Consider the following 27,481-nt stretch of genomic DNA (forward strand, 5'->3'; position numbering starts at 1 on the left):
ATCTCCGCTAAACCATACGCAACTCATAGGGCGCCACTGTAGAGCGAGTGAGATGCTAGAAAAGCGCGTAACGACGATTAAACTCGTATTCGGTGAGCATAGCAATTAGAGCATGAACATATCATTTATTGTAATATAAAAATTCTAGTTGATAAATTGGACCATGATTCGCATCGATCGTAATACTTTTTGCAATGAGAATGATTATAAATAATTCATTGAAAAAAGGAATATCGAATCTGGCAGGAAAAAGGGTGTAATGGAAGGGCGTCAACACTACTATAAAATGTTTAAGCAATATTCTCCCGAATTCTTTTCGCTATCCACGAGTTATGGAGAACAGGTGAATAGAGAAATTGGGGAAAACTGAGCTCCATACAAGTTCTCTATTGTAGGGAATGCAAACATTTTCGTACATAAGAATGGATGAAAACATTCACAATTGAGTCATTTATTTATGAAATCGTTTACAAAGCGCACGAATTTACTAAAATTTCACACAATATTTCTTTCATCAAACTTACCACCTAGGGATTTCAATATTCATGGCGACTCAGCAAATATCATCACTTAAACTCTAAAGTTGTATCATCATTACATATGAATTGTTACAAAAGAATGTATCACTCCACGTTATACATAGGTTTACATGAATATGTACATGAATCATCATTATCTCATGTTCTCATTATGACGATGATTACCAATGATTAAGTAATTTTTCACGAGACTAATAAAATAAGAAAGAAAAATCTTATGAGTAACAATACTTTGCTTTTAATGAGGTTTAACGTTCGAAAATAGTCCATCATGTGTAATAATAATACGAAATGAATTTGATGAATCGTCGTTGACTGTAGACTTGTACGTTGTACGTTTGGCACTGGACAGAGGGGAATTTCTGCTTTTTCCGTGCTCTAATGTAAGAATTCATTATTACTTGCAGACTAGCAAAATTTCAATGGAAAATTCGTTTCTGGTCTCGTAATACTCTTACAACGTAATCTCCTTCGGTAATACCTTTCTTCAGTGAAGTGGCAAAACAAGAACAAATTCAGAAATTTCATATCGATTATCTCGTATATATCTCGAGGAAAGGGTGAGGCAGAATGAAAACTCTTGACTTTTTTTTTAATGTTCATAATTGTTCAAACAAAATGTAATTTTAAAAAATTTTTAAAAAAATCTTAACATTTTGAAATAGCGTCTTTAATTAATAGTGAGGAATGAGTTCAACAAGGGTGATATGAATAATGTATAATTACTGTGGCAAGTAGTGGCCTATCCGTCGCCACCATGGAGGAGGAACGAGGAAATAATAAATCCTTTGGCACAGCGCCACCCGACGATTGTACAAGCTCTAGGAAAATTTTTGTAATATTTTCAAGAATTTTTTTATCACACTTGTACAATGAACTCCTAATCACTAACACCAATCTCTTCAATTAAAAACTGTACTTTCCACCAACTATCACGTTGGTCGGGAGCGCAAAAAAAGGAAGAAAGAGCGATTTTCCTGTTTTCAGTTCCTGACAAAAATGACAGCTGATCACCAGTACAACTATCAATGGAGGAAAGTGGCGTAAGCGATTAATAATTCATCGTAAAAGTATGATAAAAAAATTCCTAAGAATATTACAAATTCTTTCAAAAAGTCTTTTTTCGTATAATCGTCTTGTTGTGCTGTACCAGAGGATTTATTATTTCGTCGTTCCTCCCCCATGGTAGCGACTGACAGGCGCCGCCATTTGCCACGAATATAAATTAACGAATATTATTCATATTTCCTCTATGGAAATCCAAAAATCTCAATATTAGTTAAAAACGCTCTTCCAAAATATGGAGATTTTTTTTTACATTTTTTTTTCAATCTAAAAACAGAATTTTCGGGTGTCCTTGAGTGACAGCGCATCGAGTTGAAATTTCGAGATAGAAATCGACCAAAAATAAATAAATTTAGATAACGTTCGGCAGACAATGGAGCCGGCCCCCAAGCTCAGTTTAGGCTCCTGACAAAGGGAAAAAATTGTACTTTCCATGGAGAAAAGATTTTTCTAATAATTCAATAAGAATATATTATCATTTCAACGAAAGTCAACTGTGTTAATTTTGCCCACACTGGCCTCTAAAACAAGTGGATTGATCGTAAAATTTTTAGAAGCCTTTTTTGAAGGAATTTATTTTCTCCACGAAAGGGCTCTCGATATTTCCTCTGCTAAACCTCCTTCTATAAAACAAACCGACGAATCTACAAACATTTTCCAGATGTTGTAAAAACCCTTTAGCCTATGTCTCAAAAAGTATAGGGTGTCTTGAAAAATGTCAAGAAGTCCTTTCTAAATCATGAAATCTCATACAGGAATATCTGGAAAATTTTCCTGAAGTGACTTAGTACGAATAAATTCATGAAACGATACGGTAATCTTTAACATATTCCTTATTTAACCACTTCACGACTCATTTCTATGTGTATTTCGAGAATTTTTCAAGTCCAATCAAACTCGTTGTTCCCCAAGGTTAGCCAATTTATCACTTGGTTCATCACTCTGCAACAAAAACCCAAAATAATTCCATTAAAATCATATGAAAACAGTATCTCAAGTTGAGTTATCAATGGAAAAACGACCTTTTACTTTTTATGAAGTTGGAAAAATGTCTCACCTAAAGCGAAAAGGTCGTATATCCAATTTTATATTTTGTTTGCACTTTGATATTTCCATTTTTTTTGAAAAAGTTTCATTAAATTTCACTCATTTCTCATTACAGAAATTAGAATATCCTTCTGTTCATTGAGAGAATGACGAATGTAATTCCTTTATGCGGAAAATATAGGAAGACACGAGGAATAGGGTAATCGCAGGAGAAGAGTTGGCGGAAGAATTTAAAACGAGAAAGGGAGTGAGGCAAGGTGGACCACGGCTGAGTCCTATCCTGTTTAACAGCTTCATACAGGATATGGTGGAGGACCTAGAAAGGAGGGGCGAGGGGGGCACACTGATTAGCCAAGGAGGGAAGGTGAAAGTATTTGCACTAATGTATGCAGATGATGCAGCAATAGTTGCAGAAGAGGCGTCGGATTTACAAAAGATGCTGAAGACATTGGAAAGACGGGCAGATAGGAATCTAATGGTGGTGAGCANCAATTGTTAATTATAGTATTAAATAATCGTTTAAAATCAATCTCAATAAAGATTTATTAATTGCTAATTATCGCGAGTGATATTCCCTACAACTGAACCCATCCGCTCGGGTCCATAACAGGCAGATAGGAATCTAATGGTGGTGAGCATAGAAAAAACCAAAATAATGATATTCAGGAAGGGAGGAAAGAGGAAACGAGAAGAATGGAAATACAAAGGGGAAAAGCTGGAAGTAGTAGGAGAATTTAAGTATCTGGGCTACTGGTTCACAACCGGAAACTCGTATGCAAAACACGAGGAAATTGGCGGGGAAAGCACAATCGATGGTGAATAAAACTTGGGGGGAAATGACGAGGGCGAAGCTGAAGAACCTGAGGAGGAGGCTATACTTCATGGGGGTGACGGTGAAGGCTGCGGCACTATACGGAGTAGAGCTATGGGGGTGAAAAAGGCAGGAGAATGTAGAGAGGGTGCAGAAAAAATACATAAAGGCCAGCATGGGGTTGGCAAGAAACACACCGGACTATATTTGGAGAATGGAGGCAGGAACTTGCAGGGTGGAAGTGGAGACAGTGAGGAGAGCGACAGGGTTCTTGATCAAACTGAGCAAGATGGACGAGAGTAGATGGGCAAGGAAGTGCTTGAGGGAGGAACTGAGAGGAATAAAAAATGGACAGGCTACGAACTGGGGAAAGGAAGTGCAGAGGAAGCTGCGATCGCTAGGAGACGGGGTATTTCTGGAACTACTGTGGGAAGGGAGAGAGGCAGAGGCGGAGGAAAGACTCCTGGAGATGTTGAAAATCTTAGAGGACCAGGAAAAGCAGGAAGATTGGGAAAGGATTGAAAGGTCGAGATACTGCGACTACTATAGAGAGGTGAAGGAGGACACAACGATGAGCGAGTATTGGGGGGATAGGAGGCTAGGGATAGAGCAGAAGATGTCATGGGCAAGGTGGAGATGCGAAAACGTGCTGAGGGGAGGAAAGAGCGGCTTTGAAAACGATAAATGCAGGGCATGCGGAAAAAAGGCAGAAAGACTGGAACATGTGATAGGCTGCAAGGAATTAATGAGGAGATTAAGAGAGGAGGATAGGAGCTGGTGAAGAAAATGGAGAAGGAAGTATGGCAGGATCAACTGGAGGGAGAGGTTTCTGATGGAGTTGAGAGAGAAACCTGGAAAGAAAGGGTGCGAGAGATTAGCAAGGATCGAGAAGGCGCTGAAAGAAGCAGAGGAAGAAACCAAAGAGAGGGCAAGGAGGGACAGGAGTAGCTGAGAAGACAACAGTGTAGGAAGAAGGGGGGACAGTGTAAAAAAAATGAGAAAAGCAACAAATAAGTGAGGACTAACAGTGATACTAAATATTGACTAATATAAAGCAGAATTAAGATGAAGGATAACAGGAAAATGAACAGAGAAAAATTTTATATAATTTTATATAACGGATGTTAACAAATATTAAGGAAAGGAGGACTACATAGGTGTAAAACAAAGAAAAACATTTGTAACACCAAAGAGATGAATAAATAAATAAAAATAATTCCTTTATGCGTTGAATGATCATGCGCCCATGAATTAGCGATTCTTAATCATCATCACTTGAAGAAGTTTCAAATTCCCTCGAAACATGGTTCAGTATATCATAGAGAGAAAAAATGAATTCGCTTTAGAAGAAAAGTTTCTAAATTTTAGAAAACGCGGTTTCTAAGCTTCAGTTTTCTCAAATCTAGAAACTTTTTTCCAAGTTTTAGAAAAAAATCGTTTAAAATTAATGATTAAAATAGAGATTAATTTTAAACCAAATATACTTAATTTTAGAAAAAATATTTTCTAAAATCTAGAAAATTTCCTTAATTTTTGAGGGGGAATTTTGCAAAGAGGGTTAGGAGGGGGGTTGTGAATTGAGAATTCACGACCACAAAAATTGAGTCAGTGAGTTTTTCAGAAATATTTTCGAAACTAAGGCAGATAGCGAATTTTTACTGAAAATTTGCGGAGGAGGGAAGTCTGACTGAATTCTTGATGTACAAACCCCCCCCCCCCAATTTTTCAGTAAAAATTCGCCATCTCGTTTAGGCTTGGAGATATCTTTGAAAAACTCACCGACTCAATTTTTTTGGTTGTGAATTCTCAATTCACAACCCTACCCCCCTCCCCCTCTTTGCAAAATCCCCCCTCCATGCATTTGAAATTCCTGATATTGGGGCACCCCTCCCTATGTATGTGGAAACTTACGCCCTTTAAATACCTCGGCCGCAATTTTTTAGTTCAATCTGAAAATTTTCTAAAATTAAGAATTTAGCATTGATTTTAGAAAATATTTGTTCTGAAAAACAATCCCCAAATTCATTAGTTTATATGATCCCATCAAGGATAAAGCATAAGAATTGGAATTTCTAAAATCGAGAAACCAGTGTCTAAAGGTAATCCCCTTTTTTTCTCTGTGCTGTACCTGCCTCCCTTATTTGACCCTCCAGAGTACACGGGATTCTTCCGATCACGGCCCTGTTGGACCCTTAAGAATAAAGATCGCTTCAGTTCCCTAATTGAAATGGTTTTTTGGAGGTACGTTCTTTGTTACGAATGCGTAATACACAAGCGTATCTTGAAAGAGGTATATAAGGGATGATTAGTGGACACAAAATATTTGCAAGATACAAATGGTTTGAGAGTTTTTAGAATGTTTCGATATATACGAATCTGGATTAAAAATGGAGATACGCTGTTCACACAAATTATGTTATTAAGTTGCCGATGCAATTATTCGACCATAATCAAAGACACCGATAACTTCTAGTTACATCAACTGGAATATTGAAGGTATAACCTGTCCACGGGAAGGGAAATTGAAAAATGCCAAATTTTGTCTTTACGACCTTTTGCCTTTAGGTCAGTCTCGATTTCTGAGGACAGACATTAAGGATGTTCTACACCCTTTCTGCCAAAATTCACGTTTTTTTAATTTTTCTGGCAAACTTATGATGGAATTGACGTGAAAAAATATAACGTTTTTGCGTTTTGTCATTATTTAATGACTGACGAAATTTTAAGGTGGTGCGAACATTTTCCTGCGTTTTCTCTAAACTTTTAAAAAGAATCACAAAACTGTAGAAAAAACGCATGAAAATTATCGCACCACTACGCAACTTCGTGAGCCATTAAAGAATGACAAACCACAAAATCGTTATATTTTTTCACGTCACTCCCATCGGTAATTTGCCAGAAAAATGAAAACAATGTCAATTTTGGCTAAAAGGGTGTCGAACATCCTTAAAGGCAAAAGGTCGTACATGGTAAAAAAAAATGAAAAATTTTGGATTACGACCTTTTGCTTTCAGGAAATTTTTCATTTCTGGGGATATAAGTTAAAGGCAAAAGGTCGTATATGCAGCTCATGATCAATTTGAAAATGTGGGTATTATAATAAGTTTCTCCAGTCTTTTCACGTAAAATTGCAGAAAAAATGAATGGAGATACGACCTTCTCGCTTTAAGAAACTCGGAAAGTAGCTTTTTGGCGTTTACAACCTTTTGCATTTAGATACGCGAAATGCTTGATTTCTTCAGACAATAGTTTTGAATATTCTAATGACTATCTAGTTCAAATAATATTTTACCCAACTCTATCAATTATTGACATTTCCCTTGAATTTCCTTCTCAATGGAAGTAAATTCGCAAAAATTAAAGTAAGAGATACGCATAAAGGGCTTTTACCTCTAAGAAATCCTTGAGCAAAGTCTGTCGACGTTTCTCAGCAATATCCATCTGATTCTCGAGATCTCCACGATCCGTAGTCTCTGCTCTCTCAACTTTCCACGACAAATTTTCAATCTCTGCTTCAAGCTGTGCCTGTTGGTACTCGAAAAGTGCCTTTCTGGGTCCAGATTCCATATAATACGCGTAAGGATAAGTGTACTGGAGGGTATAACGACAACGTGCAAGTAGTGAAGCAGCCTCAAAAAGATGCTGCCAGTCGATCCAAGTGCCACTGGCATCCATGACCTTTTGATTAATCCTTGACTTTATCTTCTCCAGGGTTTGCTCCTCCAGTTTCAGCGACTTGCTGTGATTTTCCCACTGAAATAGAGAATCAAACGGATAAAGTTCAGGGAACATCGAGAGAAAATTTTGGGAAGATGATCAGAAACTCGCGAGTACGCAAAAATTGAATAGCCGTACCCTCTCGTAATAGTGGAGATACTTCTTAAGTGCCTCCCGTGCCTGCGCATGAACACTCTCATTACCAATGTTTGGGTTATCCTTGTAACGCGAACATTCGTAATACTCGCTACCATGTGCTTTCCAATCATTGAGACACATCCAGCAGAATTCAGCTTTGCAGCCGTAACACTGCATGTGATTACAGCCACCATTTTTCTCTATACAAATGTGACATTTTGGACAATCTTTGGTATGTGCACTTATGTAATTTGATGTCTCTGAATCGTCAGCACATTTTGTCATCCATTTCTTGATTGTATTGCAGTCGGTTGGTGCGTGATAATCTGTACCACAACGCAGGCTAAAATCAAATATTGAAAATTAATATATGAATGTAATTAATCGAAGAGGCGATTGGTTCGTTAGTGCTAATTACTTAGGGAAAAATGTCACATTGTTAGAAATCTATTAAAAGTTTATATAGAAAATCGAGGAAATTTGAATCTTTCATTTTCAAGATTTTTTCATTGTTTTCAAACATTTCATCAGCAGATCAAATAAAAAGGGAAGTTTCAATCAAACTTTAACGTAGTTGACTAATTTTTTGCTTCCGAATGGAAACTTTGTTTTTGGTCGATTTTTCGATTTTCTAATTTTGAAGAACTGATGTTTTTAGGGTCATGTCTGTATGTATGCAGGTTTGGATTTTTGGTGACTAATTTTTAGAAAATTTAACATCAATACGCTGAAATTTTTAGATACAAATTTGAAATTTTGGCTCATGGTCGCTATAAATGAGCTCTACTTTGGTGTGTTATTTCAGCCCGACCGGTCCAGTAGTTCCTGAGATATAGCAACTTGTTTAAATATCGTTTTTCCTCAATATCTCAACAACTGCACCGATTTCAATTTTTTGTAATCAATTTTAGTAATCTATTACCTAGATCAATCGCATCATATATACCGATTCATACAAAGTTTGGAGATATTGACGTTTTTCCGGTTTTTCATTAAAAATCTTGTGCGCACGATAACTCAAGAAAAAATGGAGATAGCGACTTGAAATTTGGTATGCTCCTAGCTTTTATAGTATGAAAGGTTCGTATTTTGGATGGACGCAATCGGTCAAGTGGTTCTGGAGATATTCAAGTCTTTGTATAAATTTATTTCTTCAAATATCTCATGAACTACTCGACGGATTTTAATTTTATTTTTCAAAATACTCGTCCCGGCGGCCACTATTTAGATCAATCAAAATATGTATACCCGTTCATACAAAATTTCCAAGATATTCCCATTTTTCTTTTTTTTTTTCATTCTTGTGCACACGATAACTTGAGACAAAAAGAAGAAAGTTGAAATTTGATATGATTATATCTCTCATAATATTAACGTCCATATTTTGAATGGGCGTAATCGGCCCAGTGGTTTGGAAGATATTAATTTTGTTGTCTAAAACCGTTTTATCAAAAGATTAAATATCTTCTCCTAAACACCTTACAGAGTGTGGATGCCTATCCCATGGACTGGGGATGACCGAAAAAATAAACCGAAAAAAAAACTGCTTTGTGCATATTTTATAAGAAAATGAGATATTAGTTGAAAATCATCCAGATAATCAGCAATACCAGATTTATAAAATTATTAATAGGCCAACTCATCAAGCAATCTCGAATCCAGCAATCTAATATCTAATTTTCAAAGTTAAATTTCTACAATATCAATTGTTAGTTAATAATTTCCACATAGAAATAGAATTAATGTCGTTGCGTATGTATGCCAGTCTTAGGAACAGGGAAGCGCACGGATCCATTCGGAAGCTTACTACCAATGGAATTGGTAGAAATAAAAGGAAGAATAAGACTAATGAAACAAAATTAACGGTCGCATGCCTTCTGTCGAATAGGCTTGAACCCCTGCGTATTTAACGAAGATTCCACATTAATTTGTTGTTAAATTTTCTGAGAATTTTTACTGGAAATTTTAGGTGAAATTTTGTCAGTGCAAGAGGCCCTTCTGTATCTGATGAAATATAAAAATAGAAAGATGTCTCGAAATTTAGAACAATTATGACTATTCATCAGAATGATTTCATGTAGATTGGAGTTCAGTAATTGTACTTCATCATGTTTTGGATTGAATTAGAATTACCAGAAAACAGTTTTGCAGGTTTGACATTGTACGCGTTTAGCTCGAAGCTCCTTCGATCTCATGACAATCTGGCAATTTGGACCTGGGCAGAATCGTAGCTGCGGATGGGTCTTTACGTAATCGCGAAATGCAAAGTGCTGGTACTTGTCTCTCATCGAGGGTTTCGTGAGGAGCTGGAGAACAAAGTCTTCTGGTACTAGAACGTCACAATTTTGAGCCATACATCCGATATCTAGAAACAGAGGTATCGTTAGAACTTTGAGACTTTTTTCTACATGAGAATAGAAATATTGACGATCAATAGAACCATTTTCCATCAACTTTTTTCTTACTCAAGAAGAGCATTTCTTTACGAGGTCTCATTTCACTGGAAATACTCCTAATTTAGATCGAAAATATTTTTTTGTTCAATGTGGAAGATATAGTTCTGTTGTTTGAATATGTCAATGATGAAAAATTAGTAATAAGGGAGATCAGCTCAAACGTTTTGCCATGTCTATTGGTATTTTTTGCACAAACCGCGACTTCTAAGGATGTTTACAAAGTAATTTTCAAATCCTTGTTGAAATCATCTAAATTTTCATACAATTCATTTTGCAAGTATTGGATATAAAATAATTTACTGCAGTCTTACAAAAATTCGAGTACTTTGGGCATTTTTTTTGTGAAATCCTTCTCCACGTGTTAGTTCATTTTCAATTCAACATCAAGATTTTCATTTCAGCCTTCTTTGAGCATATAATTGTCCAGATATTTTAGGAACTAAATTTGATTCTTCAATTTAAACCCTTAGGAAACATTTGGGGTATTCCATGTCAGTCCGACCAGTTTAAACCCTGACCATCTCAGATTCATTTCATAAATTTTTAAATAATTCTACTGGATGGAAAACTCACCCCGATTCTTCTTCAGTTTTCGCATTAATCTGTTAATTTTTTATTATTTGTTTGGAGTGGATTAACAAAAGCGCCATTTTAAAGATCTGAAAAAATTCACAAAAATTTGATACTACGAAAAAGTAGTTTCACTCCATTTTTCAGAGGGGAAATAGAAATCATAGTCCATACGCTAGCCCTGTTTCTGTATGTACTACAAAAAAAAAAGAACTTTCGTCATTGTGATTTATGTTTTCGATGATGGTGAATTCCATTCTGAAATCAGTTTTTGCAAGTTGTGGCCGAGTCTATTTATTTATATGAATTTACTAATTTAAGCGATCACATCAGGGAAACGCTTGCAGATAGGGAAACAAAGTTTGAAAGAAAATATGTTTGTCATGTAAAAATACACACTTTTTGCTTTATAATTTTTTCCCCTATCTATGATAAATAATGTTATCAGGGGTGCGAGCGAAGTGGTCAGTGCGTGAACACTTGCACAAGGTGTCGGCGCGCTCTGATGCGTTTATCGGCAATCTCGACGAGAATAGAGAAAAATAGCTAAAACGAAAATATTCACCATTGAATTTTACATATGATTTACTTCAAAAATCGGAACAAATAATGAATCGCTGATGGTTGATTTGGACATGAATATACTTCATCCTCAATGAAATATTTAAAAGAATAAAAAAAACTTCAGTCATTCAATCTTCTCCATTTTTTTTTCAAATACTTGATTGGGTATTTTCTTCAGAACGGAAAAACCATTTGACTTTCAAACGACTGGATTTTTTGTGTTCCTTGAATCGGTTTGCCCCGCTCGTTAGAAATTTTTTTGCTTGTTCATAACTTTTTTGAGAGCAATACTTGACAGTGACATTTGGTAGGTGATGGTGTTGAGAAAAAAAATTGAGGACATCATGCAGCACTAAAACATTGATATCTTATTAACGCTTAGGTGTAGGAAAAAATGTCAGAATATCAATAATGTAATAAATTTAATCACTAATGTTTTTCAATCAAATCATTTTCCTCTATCTCGATTCAGTTTATCCATAACCGGTTTGGATCGCGCTGATACCTCGCGCAAGTGTTAACGCGCTGCACGCTTCGCTCCCAATCCTAATAACTCCTTATCTAGCATAGTTAGGGAAAAAAATTATGAGGCAAAAAATGGGTATTTTTACATGGCAAATATTTTTTGTTTCAAACTTTTTTCGCTATCTTGGACACATACGGCCACGACATGCAAAAGCGGTAAAAGTAAAATTGCTGTTTTTGTAATACATACAGAAACAGGGCCAGCGTAGGGACTACTATTTCTATTTCTACTCGAAAAAGTGGCTTGAAACAACTTTTTGGTACTATCAAATTTTTATGCATTTTTTCAGATCTTTAAAATGGGGCTTCTGTTAATCCACTCCAGAAATTTGTAACAAATTAATGGATTAATTTTAAAAATCTCAAAGAGAATCTTTTTTTTTATTGATATACAGTAACCCTTTCTGGCTTATTTACAAAAGCTTGTAAACAAATTTTTTGCAATTTGAGAATAGTTAGCATTTGGTTGTCTGTAATTATATTCGATTCTAAATTCACATGTTTTTATGAATTCATGGATTGTTTTGAGAGGTTCCAGGTTTGTTGACACCAGGAGCGCATTTATGGTGTATACGGGCTTTGGTATTTGAGTTTAATTGACTGGGATATCATCAGATCCCTTTCGCTACTGGGATACTGGGGGTAAAAAAAAATCAGGGTGAGTTTTTCATCGAGTCATTTAAAAAATTATTAAATGGATCTGAAATGGTCAAGACTGGTCGAATTGACAGGGAATGCCCCCTTTGTAATAATTGAAAAAAAATTAGAGAGTCGGCTCTTGGAAAAAGATTTATAAGATAATTGAAAAGTTACCATTCGAAGTGGTAAAGGCGTCGCTTGACTGGATGAACGGACCCGTATGGTGTGGGTTCGAGTCCACATTCAAGCGATATTACTTTTAAGGATAATATGGTTAGCGGGCAAAACTCATTTATTTTACACATAGTATTCAATACCATCTTTAAAACGGTTTGGTAGTGATTGGTATATCCTGAGAATTCGAATATCTTCAAATGTGCTATGTACTACTTGAGTGCATTATTCCTATGGCCCTTTCTTATTACATCCATCAGCATAATAATTTCTAATGGATATGAGCTGTTCCTTTATTAACTCCGTTGCACCTTTTTACGACAATAAAATAAAAATTCGTGTAAGTACCCCTTCACTGTGAAGATATCAACTACTCTCAATGAGGTGACTAACTTTTTAAAGGAACCATCAGGTGTTGGTGAAGAATTTAATCCTCACCAACTCTTGGCGTGACCCAGGACTCACGACGAGGACGTGGTTGATGAAGAGTCTCAAAAAGAAAATATCGAAAAAATTTATTAATTACGTATATTCGAATGTGACCCCTCAAGCACGGCGTCCATGCCACATATGGATCCGAGAACTTGTCCTATCGGCCGGCGTCCATGCGTCATATGGTCCCTTCCGTGATTAATAAAAATTGATTATCTTTCATACTATTATACATATAGAAGTTTTCAAAAAATTTCCCCACGAAATAGATAAAATGATCAACGTAATTCGACTCGATTTTGTTTTTCAAGTTATTTTTAACATTTTTTTTCTACACATAAACATTACAAAACTGAAGTCGATGGCTTATTTAAGTCTCTTGTTTATCGAGATAATTTCTATAAAAAATTCTGAAATTTTTACCGAACACACTCTATGCATAACTTTGTCGAATGGCGCGAACGAAATTTCGATTCAGTGAATTACTGATTTATTATCAACACATTATCGATAATTACAGATCTTGGTAACTGTTTGTACTATCGAACTGAGATTGGTCTTCAACATTCCAGAAAAATATGTCTAAAGGAATACCATAATTGAACAACTTTTTAATGAAAGCTCAAGATTATCATTAAATTTTAGTTCATAATTTTTCGATCATCACTATAGAAGTTGTCGCGTATTGAACAGCGAATTCGAGTGGATGGGAGACCGTCGGCCCATGAGGACACACCGCGCGATATGAGCGCCGTATTTGAGGGGTTAATCAATGGCCTTTTAGTGTTGGGGTACCATTGGCCACCAAACGATTTGCAATTATTTTCTGCTTTCAGAGTTAAATTATGTTTATATTTCCCCGCTAGCTTGACTTTGCATGACTTTTAATAACGCGGAAACGGGTGAAGGAGAATCATCGAGGTTGAATGTTTGGCAAACATTCTCCGATGGTACCCGATCGATGAACATTCATGTCGGTCAGGGTTGTTCATGGCTTCCCTTGGTCACCAGGAGAGCCTGCACACGGAGTGCAGTTCCTGGGGTGAATGCGATGTGGCTGAGGGGAAAAGTTGGTCCATGGAGTCGCAAAGGGATGGGGGTCTGATGGCACTGATTGTGAGACAAAAAAGGTTTTTTGAGAAGTACGTCTTTATTTGTATCAACAAATTTATGCCTCAAAAATTCACAAGATTGACATATTTTGCAGTGAGAAAAACAAACTTGCGTGAAGAGATCTTGTGCTTATTCGAAAGATGAGGGGCAATTGATTCCCAAGGAGAAAGTGGCTGCTGGGTTTTGCATTAAAATATTTTTAATTTGAAACTAAATACCTATTGGATATATTGATTCAATGAGACCTGGTTTGAGAAAACACTTTTTTCATCATAAACAAATTATCTTGGTCCTTGGGACAAGTACAAAATCTCTTGACGAATGTTATTTTCTCAGTGTAAGATATTGTTCTTCTTGTTAATTTCTGAGCCATGAGTTTCTTCACTGGGAATTGAAGTGAAGACGTACGTCTCAAAAAACTTTTATTTTCTCAGTGTATATGAGGTATTGTACGCCAAATGTGTCAACCGTTGACCCTCACCCTCTTGTAAATTCATGGCGATTTTTTCCACGATTGAGGGGATTAAAAAACTATCTCTCAAATTTTTTCAAATTTTTTCGGCAGCCCAGGGTGAAGATATGATTTTTTTCTCGTTTTTCTGGTTTTCTTTCAATAACTCGACTTCTATCCATCTGATTTTTATTTATTAAGAGTCAAAATTTTTCATTTTTTACTGCCTATAAGAATATTTTTAGCAAAAAATGTTTTTCGATTTTTAGATATTCATAATAACGAATTTTCGAAAAAAAGTTGAAAAAGTTGATTTTTGCAAATTATGTAACTTTTGATTCGTTTCTTTTTTTTTCAGTAATTCTTATAATCAAAACAAGTATTTTAAGCCATCATACAAGTTGGGGATCCTCCTGAATCTATTTTATTTTCAATTTTTTCTTTTTGAAATTCCGCAAATTTGGTGAAAACATCCCAAAATGGCATTGACTTTGAAATTACTGAAAAAAAAGAAACAAATCAAAAGTGACATAATTTGTAAAATTCAACTTTTTCAACTTTCTTTTTCGAAAATTCATTATTATGAGCATCTAGGAATTGAAAAAAAAAATTACTGGAAATACTCGTATAATACTCTGAATGAACAATGTCAATTGTAAGAGGTCCTTGGATATCCTTAATCAGCAATATCATAATTTTGTTTATACCTGTTGAGATTCCTTGGGAAATCTGCACTTCAAAATGCATACACCAACAATCTTTGCAGAAGGAATGGCCGCAGGTGAGCGTAGCAAACTTATCAGGATTGAAAAGTGCCATGCAAACAGTACAGGTGCCCCCCTTGCGGCTCTTCAACGCAGATGTTTGATCGGGTGGCTGGCTTGGTTTTATCTTTGAATTAATTAATAGGCTGGAAGCATTGTCTCTGTACTTATTCATAACCTCCTGGAGAGCCCAGTCATGGGTGTGTAGAAGTACTTTGGCAAGCGATGGCGTTATGTGAAGGCTGTTGCTCAGTACTTCGACATTCTCATTCAATAATCTCTCAACTTCCTCCACCCGAAGGCAATCGTGAATTGCGTATTCGGGGTCTCTTCGAGTTTGATCAGCCTTCTCAGCATCATTGTCAGCGTCGCCCCAGGGTTGACAATTGTAGTAGTCCTCGTAGCCTGTATCACTGCCGTCGGAGTCTGAGTACTCCATATCACTCTCTGCTTTTTCAACAGACATCTGAGAATGAATATTCATGTATTAAGTGATTGAAAGAATTTTGTTAAAAATATCATTACCCTAAAGTACAAAGATCCCAAAATCAGAGAGAATGTCAAAATTGGACGATTGCAATGCTTCCATGTGGGGCAAAAATGATGATGCATATTTTTGCTTCTTAATAGAAGCACTGTAATTGTCCAATGACATGCTCTAATTTTGATTGGAAATGATGTAGAATGTCTGAACCGTGAAATTTGGAAGGCAGGTATAATAATCAAAACCACGAGTGAAAAAGTTTTCGGTTTCCATAACCAAGATATTGAATTTAATAAACTTGTGGAAAGCATCATATTGAGAATAAAAAAGCAGGTCACGCAATTTCAGTAAAACATCCTTAAAATTCAGTACCAAAAAAACCGTCATTTCCAGTTAGAAAAGTTTTAAATGAAGTACCGTTGAGTTTGTAAATTAAGAACCATTGGATGTTTAAGGGAATATACTACCAAATTTCAAAATTTCTGGAATTGACAAGTGAACTTCATTGGATCTTTTATGAAAAATGCATCCTCACTTGTTGGTATCAGTACTCTAAACATTGTGTTCAATTTCCACCAACTGCGACTCACATCGATCTTTTTGAAAATCGAAAATAGTTTTTTTGTCATTCCGGCCGTGAGGCAGCGCTTCACGGACGCTCCGCTCCGCTCCGCGTCCGTGAATCTCTGCCTACGGCCGTCATAACAAAAAATACTGTTCGTCATATGGCCAAAAAAAACTTTTCTAGCTCATATGATTGCAGCCCTTGCCTTCGGCTCGGGCTGCAAACTCATATTCGCCAGAAAAGTTTCTTTCGGCCTAGTGACGAAATATACTATTTATGTCGTTCGGCCCGAAAAAACCGCGATTCTAACCTCACTTCGCTCGGTTAGATCGCGGTTTTCGGGCCCAACGACATAAAATATCGTATGCACACGGCGATAAAAGCATTATCTGGCGAATGTGGCATTATAATCTGAGCCGAAGGCGATACTTTTATCGCCTGGTGACATAATATACTATTACAGTTTTTTTCAATACCCGCTCCGCAGTGGGTGAAAGTCCCCTCAAAAAATGCAAAAATTGGGGCCATTGAAATATTACGTCACGTGATTAAGCAGGGGAGGGGTTTTTAATTTAAGGACCCAAGGTTCTTGATTTTAGTACCCAACAGTTCTTATTATAAGAACTCAAAGTATTGGGTTCCAGAACCAAATACCTTTAAATGAGAGAAAATGTACCTTGAACCAAGTACCATGGGTATTTTATTTCAGTAAACATTATTGAGAACTAGAATTTTTTTCTCTAATTTTTAGAGAAAATTCTCTTAGAATAAGTGAAAATTCGACTTGGTCGGCATAATCTAGTTACGTAGGCAGGTGTCACGCTGACAATACCGTATGTCCAAATATTCAACAATAACGCAATTGACCAAATCTGGGGCATAACATTTATGTGTTTTTTAGTGCTCAAATTAAAAAAATTGTTCATCCGACCCTTACGGAGTCAGTGATGCGGGTTGCAAAATAAGGGATGATTTAAAAAAAAAACGTTAGGCCATAATTATGTGCTTTTTACGTGCTTCCGGTTAGCGAGAGAGTGGAGGCGAGAGGAGGGCTCATATGACAGAAATGACCTTTCTAGGGGAAAATGTATCTTAGGGGCTGAGAAACCAGGATTGCTGATAATGGCTTTATACATTAAGCCATAATTATGTGTTTTTTATGCGCTTCAAGAAAATGTGGGAGAGAAAGGAGAAGGGCCCCTATGGGGAAAACCACCGATCTATGGGAAAATTCAATTTGGAGGTGAGTAAAATAAGATTGGTGATTATAGCTTAGAAGGCTAGAATTGTGTTTTTTATGTGCTTCATAATAATTGATGAGAAATCGTCGAAAAGATGAAAGCTATTGAGAAAATCAACTCTAAGGTACGATTGAGGTGTCCAATGAAAAATCCCGTAGAGTAGTAATTTTTTTCATTTTATATTCATCATGTCATGCAAAAAAATATGTTTTCGAACGTCGGAAATATTCGTACTCTATCCGGCGACTGGCTATCGCCCCCAAGTCGACCGGAAGTGCTTGAAAAGTATATCACATGACTCGAATGGACTCAACATGATTAAGCGTGATTTGCTGTACAATAATCAAGGTCAATCAATTCGTGCCTGAGTTTTCTCCATTGTAGATGAATCAGGTACAGTGATGACTGTCAACAACTGGGCCGGGGTCATCTTTTTTTTTTTGAGTCATTATTGTGTATGAAAAAATATGTGTTTTCAATGTCAGACACTAAAAATATTCGTACTTCACGTGCTGGATAAGCATAACCTTCAGGGCGATCTGATGTTCTTAAAGGACGCTATCACATAACTGGCATTGTTTCAAAACATGATTTGCTACATAATAGTCAATTGCCTGATCGACTTGATCACATGGCTCGTATTGTCTCAAAACATGTGCTATCCACTAGTCAAGGTCAGTAAATGTATGCCTGGGTTCTCGCTATCGTGGAGGGACCAGGTATGGTAGTGACCGTCGTCAATTTTACAGCAGTTGCCATATTTTTTTTTTTGAGTCATGATATACAAAAAAAACATGTGTTTTCAAGATCAGACACTAGAAATTTTCATGCTCCTTCCAGCTGGCCAATTTTCACAACATTGAGCAATTAAGTGGCTAAAGTAATTCCAAAAAATTTGAAATTTCGTCAGATTATAAGTCTTAATAACTCTGTGCAAAATTTCAGCCTGATCGATCAATTTTTGAGAAAAAGCGATTCGTTTTCAAATCGTTACGACAAATATCTTCAAAACTAGTGAACCGATTTCGATTTTTTTACGTTCAAAATACCCGTTTTGATGCCTTCTATCTAAATAAATCAAAACATAAACACCTGTTCATAAAAAGTTTTCAAGATATCCCCGTCTTTCGTTTTTTTTTCATAAAAAAGACAATTTGTAGCCAATAGCTTGTGCAAAAATCCAGATATCAACTTGAAATTTGGACAGAAAATATGTATACCCGTTCATACAAAGTATTCGAAACATTGAAATTTTTATAGCACGCATAGAAATGGTAGTAAATATCTGATATTTTTGCTACTAGTTGTAGATTTTCAGACCAGTCGGAAGTCCGCCATCAATGTATTGATGACGAAAAAAAATGCAACATCACTCAGTGACATGCTCACTGTCATATGGCGCGCTGTTATATGCTAGCTATCCCCTGCTTGTTTTCAGTCATCATGGTACGCAAAAAATATGCGATTTCAAGATCCGACTCTAGAAGTTTTCGTACTCCGTCTGATAATTAAGAAAGTTCTACAGGATTTTCCCCAGGATTTCCTCCAGGCAATTCCACAGGATTCTCTCCAGGAATCTCAGTTTTCCTGGAAAACTATATGAGGAAATTCCTCCATTTACCTGCGAACAATCCTGTGAAACTACTTGGGAAAAATTATAGGAAAAAACCTGGGGAAACTCCGGCAAAACTTCCTGGAGAGAATCCTGTGGAATTCTTGGCCAAACCACGTGGTAGAAATCCTCTAAAACTACATGGGGAAACTTTTGTAGGACTTCCTGGTGAGAATCCTGTGAAAATACCTGGCGAAAATCCTGCGGAATTTCCTAGTTCAAAATCTGTAGTACTTCTTGGAAAAAAATCTGTAAAACTTTCTGGAGGAAATCCTGAAAAGCATTCTGGAAAATTTCCTGGTGCAAATTTCCTCACACTTCCAGGAAAAAATTCTGAAAAATTTCCTGGAGAGAATCTTGTGGAAACTACAGGGCCGAAAATCCTGTAAAACTACCTGGGAAAAATCCAGGAAAATTTTCTGAAGCCCCATATGGTTATAATCTTCGGGTGGAAATTCTGGATTTTTGCAAGGACAAACTCAAGAAATGAATGTGACCATATAATCCTCTAAAATCAATAGAAGAAAGCACAAACGTAGTAGTTATTCAGAGGTCCGTCCCTTTCGCCCATGTTAAAATCTCTTCAAAATCACATAATTCTATCGTATTCCTATCCTACCCGTGGGCCATAATTCCACATTATATTCGTTTGTTTAGTTCCAATTAATTTTCCATTGTTTTTTATGTATGGCATCCCCCACGGACTTAGGAGAGCAAACAGCGACAGTTGCAAAATTGCCAACGGCCACCACCATACCTGATCCCTCTACGGTAGGAAGAACTCATGTACGAATTTATTGACCTTGAATAATGTACAGCACATAATGTTTTGAAACAATATAAGCCATATGATCAGGGTCATCATGCACATGAGGTCGACGTGAGGGTTATGCTAACTCGTCACATGAAGCACGAATATTTTTAGTGTCTGATTTTGACAACACATATTTTTTTGCAGACCAGAATGACTCAAAAAAAAAATGGCAACCGCTGCAGAATTGTCAACGGTCACCATCATACCTGATCCCTCCACGGCAGGCAGAACTCAGGCACGAATTTATTGATCTCGACTATTGTGTAACACATGATGTTTTGAGATAATGTGAGTCATGTGATGACGTCCTTCAGGAACATCAAGTCAAGCTGAAGGTTATGCTCGTGCAGCACATGGAGCACGAACATTTTTAGTGTCAGATATTGAAAACCTATATTTTTCCTACACAATGACTCGAAAAAAAATGGCGACCGCGGCACAGTTTCCGACGCTCACCAGTATTGGCGATCGCAACGTAGATGTGAGAGCCCCCCAGTAGTCCTGAACTAACTACTCTTGAGGGCCAACCAATGAGATCCCTAGCAGTGAACCAATGATGGGGGTCAACCAATGAGGTCATGGAGAACCCAGTGATCTCATTGGTTGGCCCCCAAGAGTAGTTAGTTTAGAGACCACCTGGTGGCTCCCACATCTACGTTGCGATCGCCAATACCTTATCCCTTTACAATGGAGAAGATTCAGGCACGAATTTAGTGACTTTGACCATTGTATAGAAAATCACGTTCAATCATATTGAGTTCATTCGAGTCACGTGATATTCTTTTCAAGCACTTCCGGTCGACTTGGGTGTGATAGCCAGTCGCCGGAGAGAGCACAAATATTTCCGACGTCAGAATTCGAAAACAGATTTTTTTGAGTGATATGATGAATATAAAATGAAAAAAATTACTACCGTACAGGATTTTCCATTTACGACGTCAATCGTACCTTAGAGAGTTGATTTTTCCAATAGCCTTCATCTTTTCGACCATTTCTCATCAATTATCTTGACGCACATAAAAACACAGAATTCTAGCCTTTAGTACCAAGCTATAATCACCAATCTTATTTTACTCACCGCTAAATTGAATTTTCCCCTAGTGGTGGTTTTCCCCGTAACGCCCCTCTTCACCGTTCTCTCCCACATTTTCTTGGAGCACATAAAAAACATGTAATTATGGCTTAATGTATATAGCTATTATCAGCAATTCGAGTTTTTCAACCTTTAAGATGCATTTTCCCCTACAAGGGCAATTTCTCCGATATGAGCCCCCTCTCGCCGCCACTCTCTCGCTAACTGGAAGCACGTAAAAAGCAAATAATTACGGCATAATATTTTTCAAGATCATCCCTTATTTTACAACCCCTACATCTCACTTCCGACGGATTGGAGCACCAATTTTTTTATTTTGAGCACCGAATCACATAAACACAGACATCATTTTGTCAAAAAAAACACCATTTCTTAGTTTTGAGGCTTTCGCGGCCATGATTAATGACATCTTTGACTTCCGGATGGATGCCGCGTTTGGATTCAGCGTTGCGCCGACGTTTCGCAAACATTGCAGTCTGCATCTTCAGGGCTATGAGCTCCTATTCTGAGCTCCGATGTCTTGGGGTAGTCCTTATATGCCTTCCCTTGTGGTGGCGGGGGAAGGGGAAGGGGGGGGTGGTCAGCCAATCCTGTTTTTAATTGATCATCTGGTCAATTAAAAAACCGGGAGGACGGTTTTCCAAATAGGGTTCACTTGATATCCTCTGTCCCTGTTGAGGTTGTTAGGGTTTTTATGGATCTCCAAACCCTCTCGGTATTTCCTTTCGAAATACCCTTGAGATTTGGCCAACATTCTGGCTTGGTTGTACTGGATACTATGTCCAGTGTCCATCCAGTGTTCAGCCAGGGCAGGCTGTTCTAAGTGACGNAAACCGGGAGGACGGTTTTCCAAATGGGGTTCACTTGATATCCTCTGTCCCTGTTGAGGTTGTTAGGGTTTTTATGGATCTCCAAACCCTCTCGGTATTTCCTTTCGAAATACCCTTGAGATTTGGCCAACATTCTGGCTTGGTTGTACTGGATACTATGTCCAGTGTCCATCCAGTGTTCAGCCAGGGCAGGCTGTTCTAAGTGACGGTATTTGGAGCACCGCTGGTGTTCCTTGNATTTTTAATTGATCAGCTGGTCAATTAAAAAACCGGGAGGACGGTTTTCCAAATGGGGTTCACTTGATATCCTCTGTCCCTGTTGAGGTTGTTAGGGTTTTTATGGATCTCCAAACCCTCTCGGTATTTCCTTTCGAAATACCCTTGAGATTTGGCCAACATTCTGGCTTGGTCGTACTGGATAGTATGTCCAGTGTCCATCCAGTGTTCAGCCAGGGCAGACTGTTCTAAGTGACCGTATTTGGAGCACCGCTGGTGTTCCTTGATCCGTGTACTGATCTTCCTCCCGGTTTCTCCAATGTACACTTTCCCACATGAGCAGGGGATCTCGTACACTCCTGGTGTGCTCAGAGGTGGCCTTGGATCCTTTGCACTTGGCAGCATCTGTGCGATCTTCGTTGGAGGCTGGAAGATCGTTCGAATGTTATGTTTGCCAAGTACTCTACTTATGCGTTCCATTGTGCCTCTCAGGTAGGGGAAGAGGGCCACTTTTGGTCTTTCCTGGTTTTCCTCAGGATTAGTCTCCTCTTCGGGAGATGAGAGCTTGCTCTGTAGCTTCTGCTTGACCTTCCGAATTTGTTGGATGTTATATCCATTCTTGGTCAGAGCTATCTCAAGATGCTCAACTTCACTGTCAACGTTGGAGGGTTGAGAGATTGTAAGTGCTCTATACATTAGGGAGCTAATAACGGAATTCTTCTGGGAGGGGTGGTGATGGGAGGTAGCATTGAGATACCTATCTGTGTGGGTTGGCTTGCGATATACTTGGTGGCCTAGAGTGCCGTCCTCGTTGCGTCGAACCAGGGCGAAGATCAGTACACGGATCAAGGAACACCAGCGGTGCTCCAAATACGGTCACTTAGAACAGTCTGCCCTGGCTGAACACTGGATGGACACTGGACATACTATCCAGTACGACCAAGCCAGAATGTTGACCAAATCTCAAGGGTATTTTGATCAATTAAAAACATGATTGGCTAACCACCCCCCCCTTCCCCCACCAGCACAAGGGAAGGCATATAAGGACTATCCCAAGACATCGGAGCTCAGAATCGGAGCTCATAGCCCTGAAGATGCAGACTGCAATGTTTGCGAAACGTCGGCGCAACGCTGAATCCAAATGCGACATCCATCCGGAAGTCAAAGATGTCAAAAACACCATTGCTTGACCTTGTTCCGCTGACTTTAGGGACGTCCCAGTTCCCCTTGGCTAATTCATAATGAAATGATTTTGGAACAGACTCTGCTAACTTTAGGGATGTCCCTGCTCCCCTCGGCTAATTCTTAATGGAAGGATTTTGGAACAGACTCTGGAAGTTACGCTTGTTTGTGTTATACATATGAGTCATAACAATGTATCTCTCTAATCTGTACATTTTCACATTTTCTGATCATTTGAGTGAGATTTATTTCAAACATAAGAGCGTAATTGGGATTTACGCTTGTGTGATCGAAAATAATTGGAGATCCGTTGGTTTATTAAAAAAAAATGAAAATGATTACGTCGAGGATTTTTCCAATCCCGAGCATAAATACCGTATTTTTTAGGGATAGGTTATTTGACTTCTGGAAATGACCGTTTTTGGTAGTTACGGTCATGTTTCAAAAGAATTTAAAATTTCTTCAGGTTATGATTAAGAATCGCGAATTCATGATAATTCAACGCATAAAGGAGTTATATTCGTCCTTCTCTCAATGAATAGGATATTTTAATTTCTGTGATGAGAAATGAGCGGAATTGAAGGAAACTGTTCTAAAATGATGTACATATCAAAGTGCAAGGAAAATATAAAATGGGATATACGACTTTTTTGCTTTAAGTGAGACATTTGTCCAACTTTATAAAAAGCAAAAGGTCGTATATACTGGCAGATACGACCTTTTGCCGGAGAAGGCCATTTTTGACATATACGACCTTTTGCTTTTGGACACGCGATATACATCCGTTGATACAACGTTTTCGACATATTCCCGTTTTTCTGTTTTTTCACAAAGAAAACTTTGTAATCACTCTAGTTTTCATTTGAAACTATGTTCCACTTTGTAATAAAACGTAGTAATTTAATTCAATGTAAACATGAGAAACCGAAAACTTATAGGCTCGATCTTTTCTCATTGAAGCAACGAATAGTAGTGACCACCGCAAAAAACAATAGATCACAAGAATCTGTTGTTGAGTATATTGCACAGTAAGAGATAAAATAAACAAATATTTTCTGAGTTCATGGATTACTAGAAAACCATATTGTTCAAGAAAACCATTTTTAATATTACTCTAAATTCAGGCATTCCCAATTTTGGAATGAGTGTTGTAATCGTCATGTACTCTTTTATACTAACTGATAACGAGTTTTATATGAATTATTCTTTTCAACTTAAAATATCAATTCATTTTCCAATTATTATTTTCTCTCCTCGTTCATTTGTTTTTTATTGTTTTTTCTTTGATTCTGCATGATAGAAAAGCGTGAAAGGCTTTTTTCCCACCGACATAATGAAACAGATGGAGAAAAGATCTGTCAGCCGAGTGAACCCATTGCAACTAACTGATTGATTGCATCTCATGGTGCAATTCTAGTGGCCAAAACTTGGACGGAAAAATAATCTCCCGAATATTACAAAATTAACCGGCAGTTCCCTCATGGTTCTCTTCATAAAAATGAAAATCGTCAAGTTTTGTTTTAGGAAAAATCACACACGCTGCATGGTCATGATTTTTTAATGCAAGAAATTTGACTCTTACATTCGTTCACAATAAACCTATCGAGAAAACCCCCAATAATTACGAAGCTCGTGGTGTAGTATATGTGATAAAGTTTTAAATTTTCCAAAGTATATTTTGCGATGGAAACGCATTGCTTTTTCCTAAAAATACGAACGACTGCCCACGTTACACTGTTTCTCAAATTCCCTCGAATTTTTTCTCTTTGAAATTTGAAGAGTTGGTTTTTCTTTGTCTTTGATGATTGAATGATAGCTGTTCGAATTGAAGTGACGGGTCGAAGAGTTCATTTTGTATTATGTAGGTATGTATACCGAGGAATGCCAATGAATCCCCTGACTGTTCACAAACAAATTTCAGAGATTCTAGAATAGAGAAATATTTCAAATTCTAATACTTGTAATATGTAAACGGATAGACATTTTTAAACTTTCACAAAAATAATAAAAATTAACCATGTTCTTACTTGTGAATTGTATTATCATGAACTCATACTGAAATAAAGGTTGATTATACGAGAATGTATTTTAGAATTTAGTGGTGAAGTGGTAAAAGCAAATAAACGAACCTCATTTGATGATCACTCCTCAACGAATATCTCGAAATCCGAGCAAGATAGTGAAACATTCATGGATATCTTTTTTTAGCTCATATATTCCGCTTCACGAAACAGGTTTCAACAAATATACATCTCCCGATTCAAAGATATCCGTCAATAGTGCAGCCTCGAGACACGTTGATTCGTCTCATTTAACCACTTCACTCTTCAAGTGTTAAATAACTAAGTGTTAAGTGTTATTTAAATTGAGAAATTGGGAAATGAAGACGATTGCCTGAAGTATTCACCAACAAATGGAATCATTTCAGTTAAACAATTTTCCCCATGCAGTTCGATAAAATGATGGATTGCCTTAGATTCCTTCCTCAAATAATACCGTTTAATGGAAAAATCCTCGATTATAATTTACATCACAGCCGATCAGTAAATGTAAATGTAATAAAACGTGAATTAACAGGAAACCAGGATTTTGTACGGTTTCTTGACCTTGAAAGAATGCAAACTAATTTCATGAGAAACTAATTCCAAAAAGTTGGCAGTTTCTAGAACCAAGTTACTGATTTAAAACAACTCATTTGTTAAAAAAATGTCGTTCGAACGATATGTTCGCCTTAATCCCAGTTTGGTTCTCTAGTTTTTGACTTTTTTATTCAAATCACTCTACCAGGCTTAATAAGTGGAAATTCATCGAAAAAAATTTTTAAAATTTTTTAGTACTCTTAAACATATAGTTGATTTTTTTCAGAATTTTCTACTCAGGCGTCTAATTAATATTACAAAATGAAAATGAGCTTTACGGTAATTACCTCACATGGTGAGGAATTTAGAGTGAAATAGACGAGTATAGGGCCGTTTATTTTAACTCTCTAATTAAATGCCGAAGAGCCACGAATCACCAGGAGAGATACGGAGGAAGGGACTGTAGGCTCTTACGGAAAAACGGCGAAGTGGGGAAAATCTTATCAGCCGTAAGGGTTCATTAAACATTAATTCAACATTAATTGAGTCAATATGTTACGTCACGCCCAAAAAAAATCACTATGAATTGTTTCACGAAATTTTTTAGTTCAGTGTAAGATATTTTGCTCTTGAAAATTTTCGAGCCATCAGGTTCTTGGGATAAGTAAAAATGTACTTCTCAGAATTTTTTTTTTCTTAGTGTGAGAACTCGATAAAAATTCTGTTGGAGTTCTGTTCAAATTATATAAAAATCGGGTTGCACCAGCTGTAGTTGGCTAAATCGGCAAATTTATCCTAGGGTTTTAATAGTTATCAGGGAATTGAAGATCATGCACTTCTATTGTGTCATTTATTGATTGATATTTGAGAGGAATCTCTTGAAAAACGCACGACATGGTCACATAATTTTCAATGCAAATGGCGAAAAAAACAAACAGAATTTCTTAATAAAATTTTAATAGAACTCCGAAAAAAATTTTCCATACGCAGGGACATGTATAGAATAACGCAAGATTTATAAAGATGGGTTATTAATCTTAGAACAGAAAACATCAACTCAAGAATTTAAATGAAAATTAAGGCACATCCTCTCTTAAATGTGCCTTAATTTTTTTCTTTTCCTCTTAATTTTCTCATTTTCTTGAGTACAATTACACCTAATTTGAGTGCAAATTACTGAGACTTGAAACTCTTTTCTCAGAGGAAAACAAATTCTTAAAATAAGTAAAAATTTCACTTTATCTGAGTTCTGAAAATCAGAGATTTTGACTGGAAACTAGAAACTCACTTTTCGCTCTGAGAATTTCCTAGGTTCTACAAGGATCTCACATGAGCAAAGAAAAAATAACCACTTATCCATTATCCACGTCGATATGAAGGCATTTAAACATTAAATACCCCAAAACGTCTATTTCCCATTTAAAATCCACTGAAACTTTTCCGCCAAGAACATTGTGGTTAGAGTGAATGTAAACTTCGACTGCAGTGAATCCAAGCCTCCATAATGACGTTTCAGGACACATGAGGTTTCGACAAAGGAGCAAAAAGGAGGCAAATAGTTACTACACGTCCAGAAAATCACAAGCCCATGTTCTCCTCACTTTCCCAATAAATTACGAATATAAACATAAATTAACCTTGACTCGTTGACAAGTTGCGTGCACCTCTTTTCTCGCAATATTATCACGATACGCACATTTATGCCAGTCAGAATGTAAATGACATTAGATTTTAAGAATTTGGATGCATCACCTCACTTTGCTGCAATAACGGAAAGTACGGAAGTCCCTCCCGTCTATCCTCGCCCTGGTGTGGAGCTCCAGTGCTTTAGTAGCGCCAAGGAAAACAGATGATTGCGTT

At 37.0% G+C, this 27,481-nt stretch overlaps 1 protein-coding gene across 2 annotated transcripts; it reads right to left on the minus strand.

Moving 5' to 3' along the window:
* Nucleotides 1–423: 423 nt before the first annotated feature.
* LOC107040975 (potential E3 ubiquitin-protein ligase ariadne-2) lies at nucleotides 424–27,430 on the minus strand. Of its 2 annotated transcripts, none has more exons than XM_015261315.1 (6): nucleotides 27,374–27,430; nucleotides 14,949–15,471; nucleotides 9,451–9,682; nucleotides 7,318–7,660; nucleotides 6,853–7,215; nucleotides 424–2,546 (listed from the first exon to the last, which is right to left on the minus strand). In XM_015261315.1, the coding sequence occupies exons 2-6, from the start codon at nucleotides 15,469–15,471 to the stop codon at nucleotides 2,496–2,498; spliced, it is 1,512 nt and encodes a 503-aa protein (XP_015116801.1). In that variant the 5' UTR covers nucleotides 27,374–27,430; the 3' UTR covers nucleotides 424–2,495. The 2 variants fall into 2 exon arrangements, with proteins under 2 accessions (XP_015116801.1, XP_015116800.1); XM_015261314.1 differs by having other exon boundaries at nucleotides 27,259–27,427.
* Nucleotides 27,431–27,481: the final 51 nt, after the last annotated feature.

This window comes from Diachasma alloeum, unplaced genomic scaffold (genome assembly GCF_001412515.2).
Source record: "Diachasma alloeum isolate Michigan unplaced genomic scaffold, Dall2.0 Dall_scaffold_00351, whole genome shotgun sequence".
Lineage (NCBI taxonomy): Eukaryota > Metazoa > Arthropoda > Insecta > Hymenoptera > Braconidae > Diachasma > Diachasma alloeum.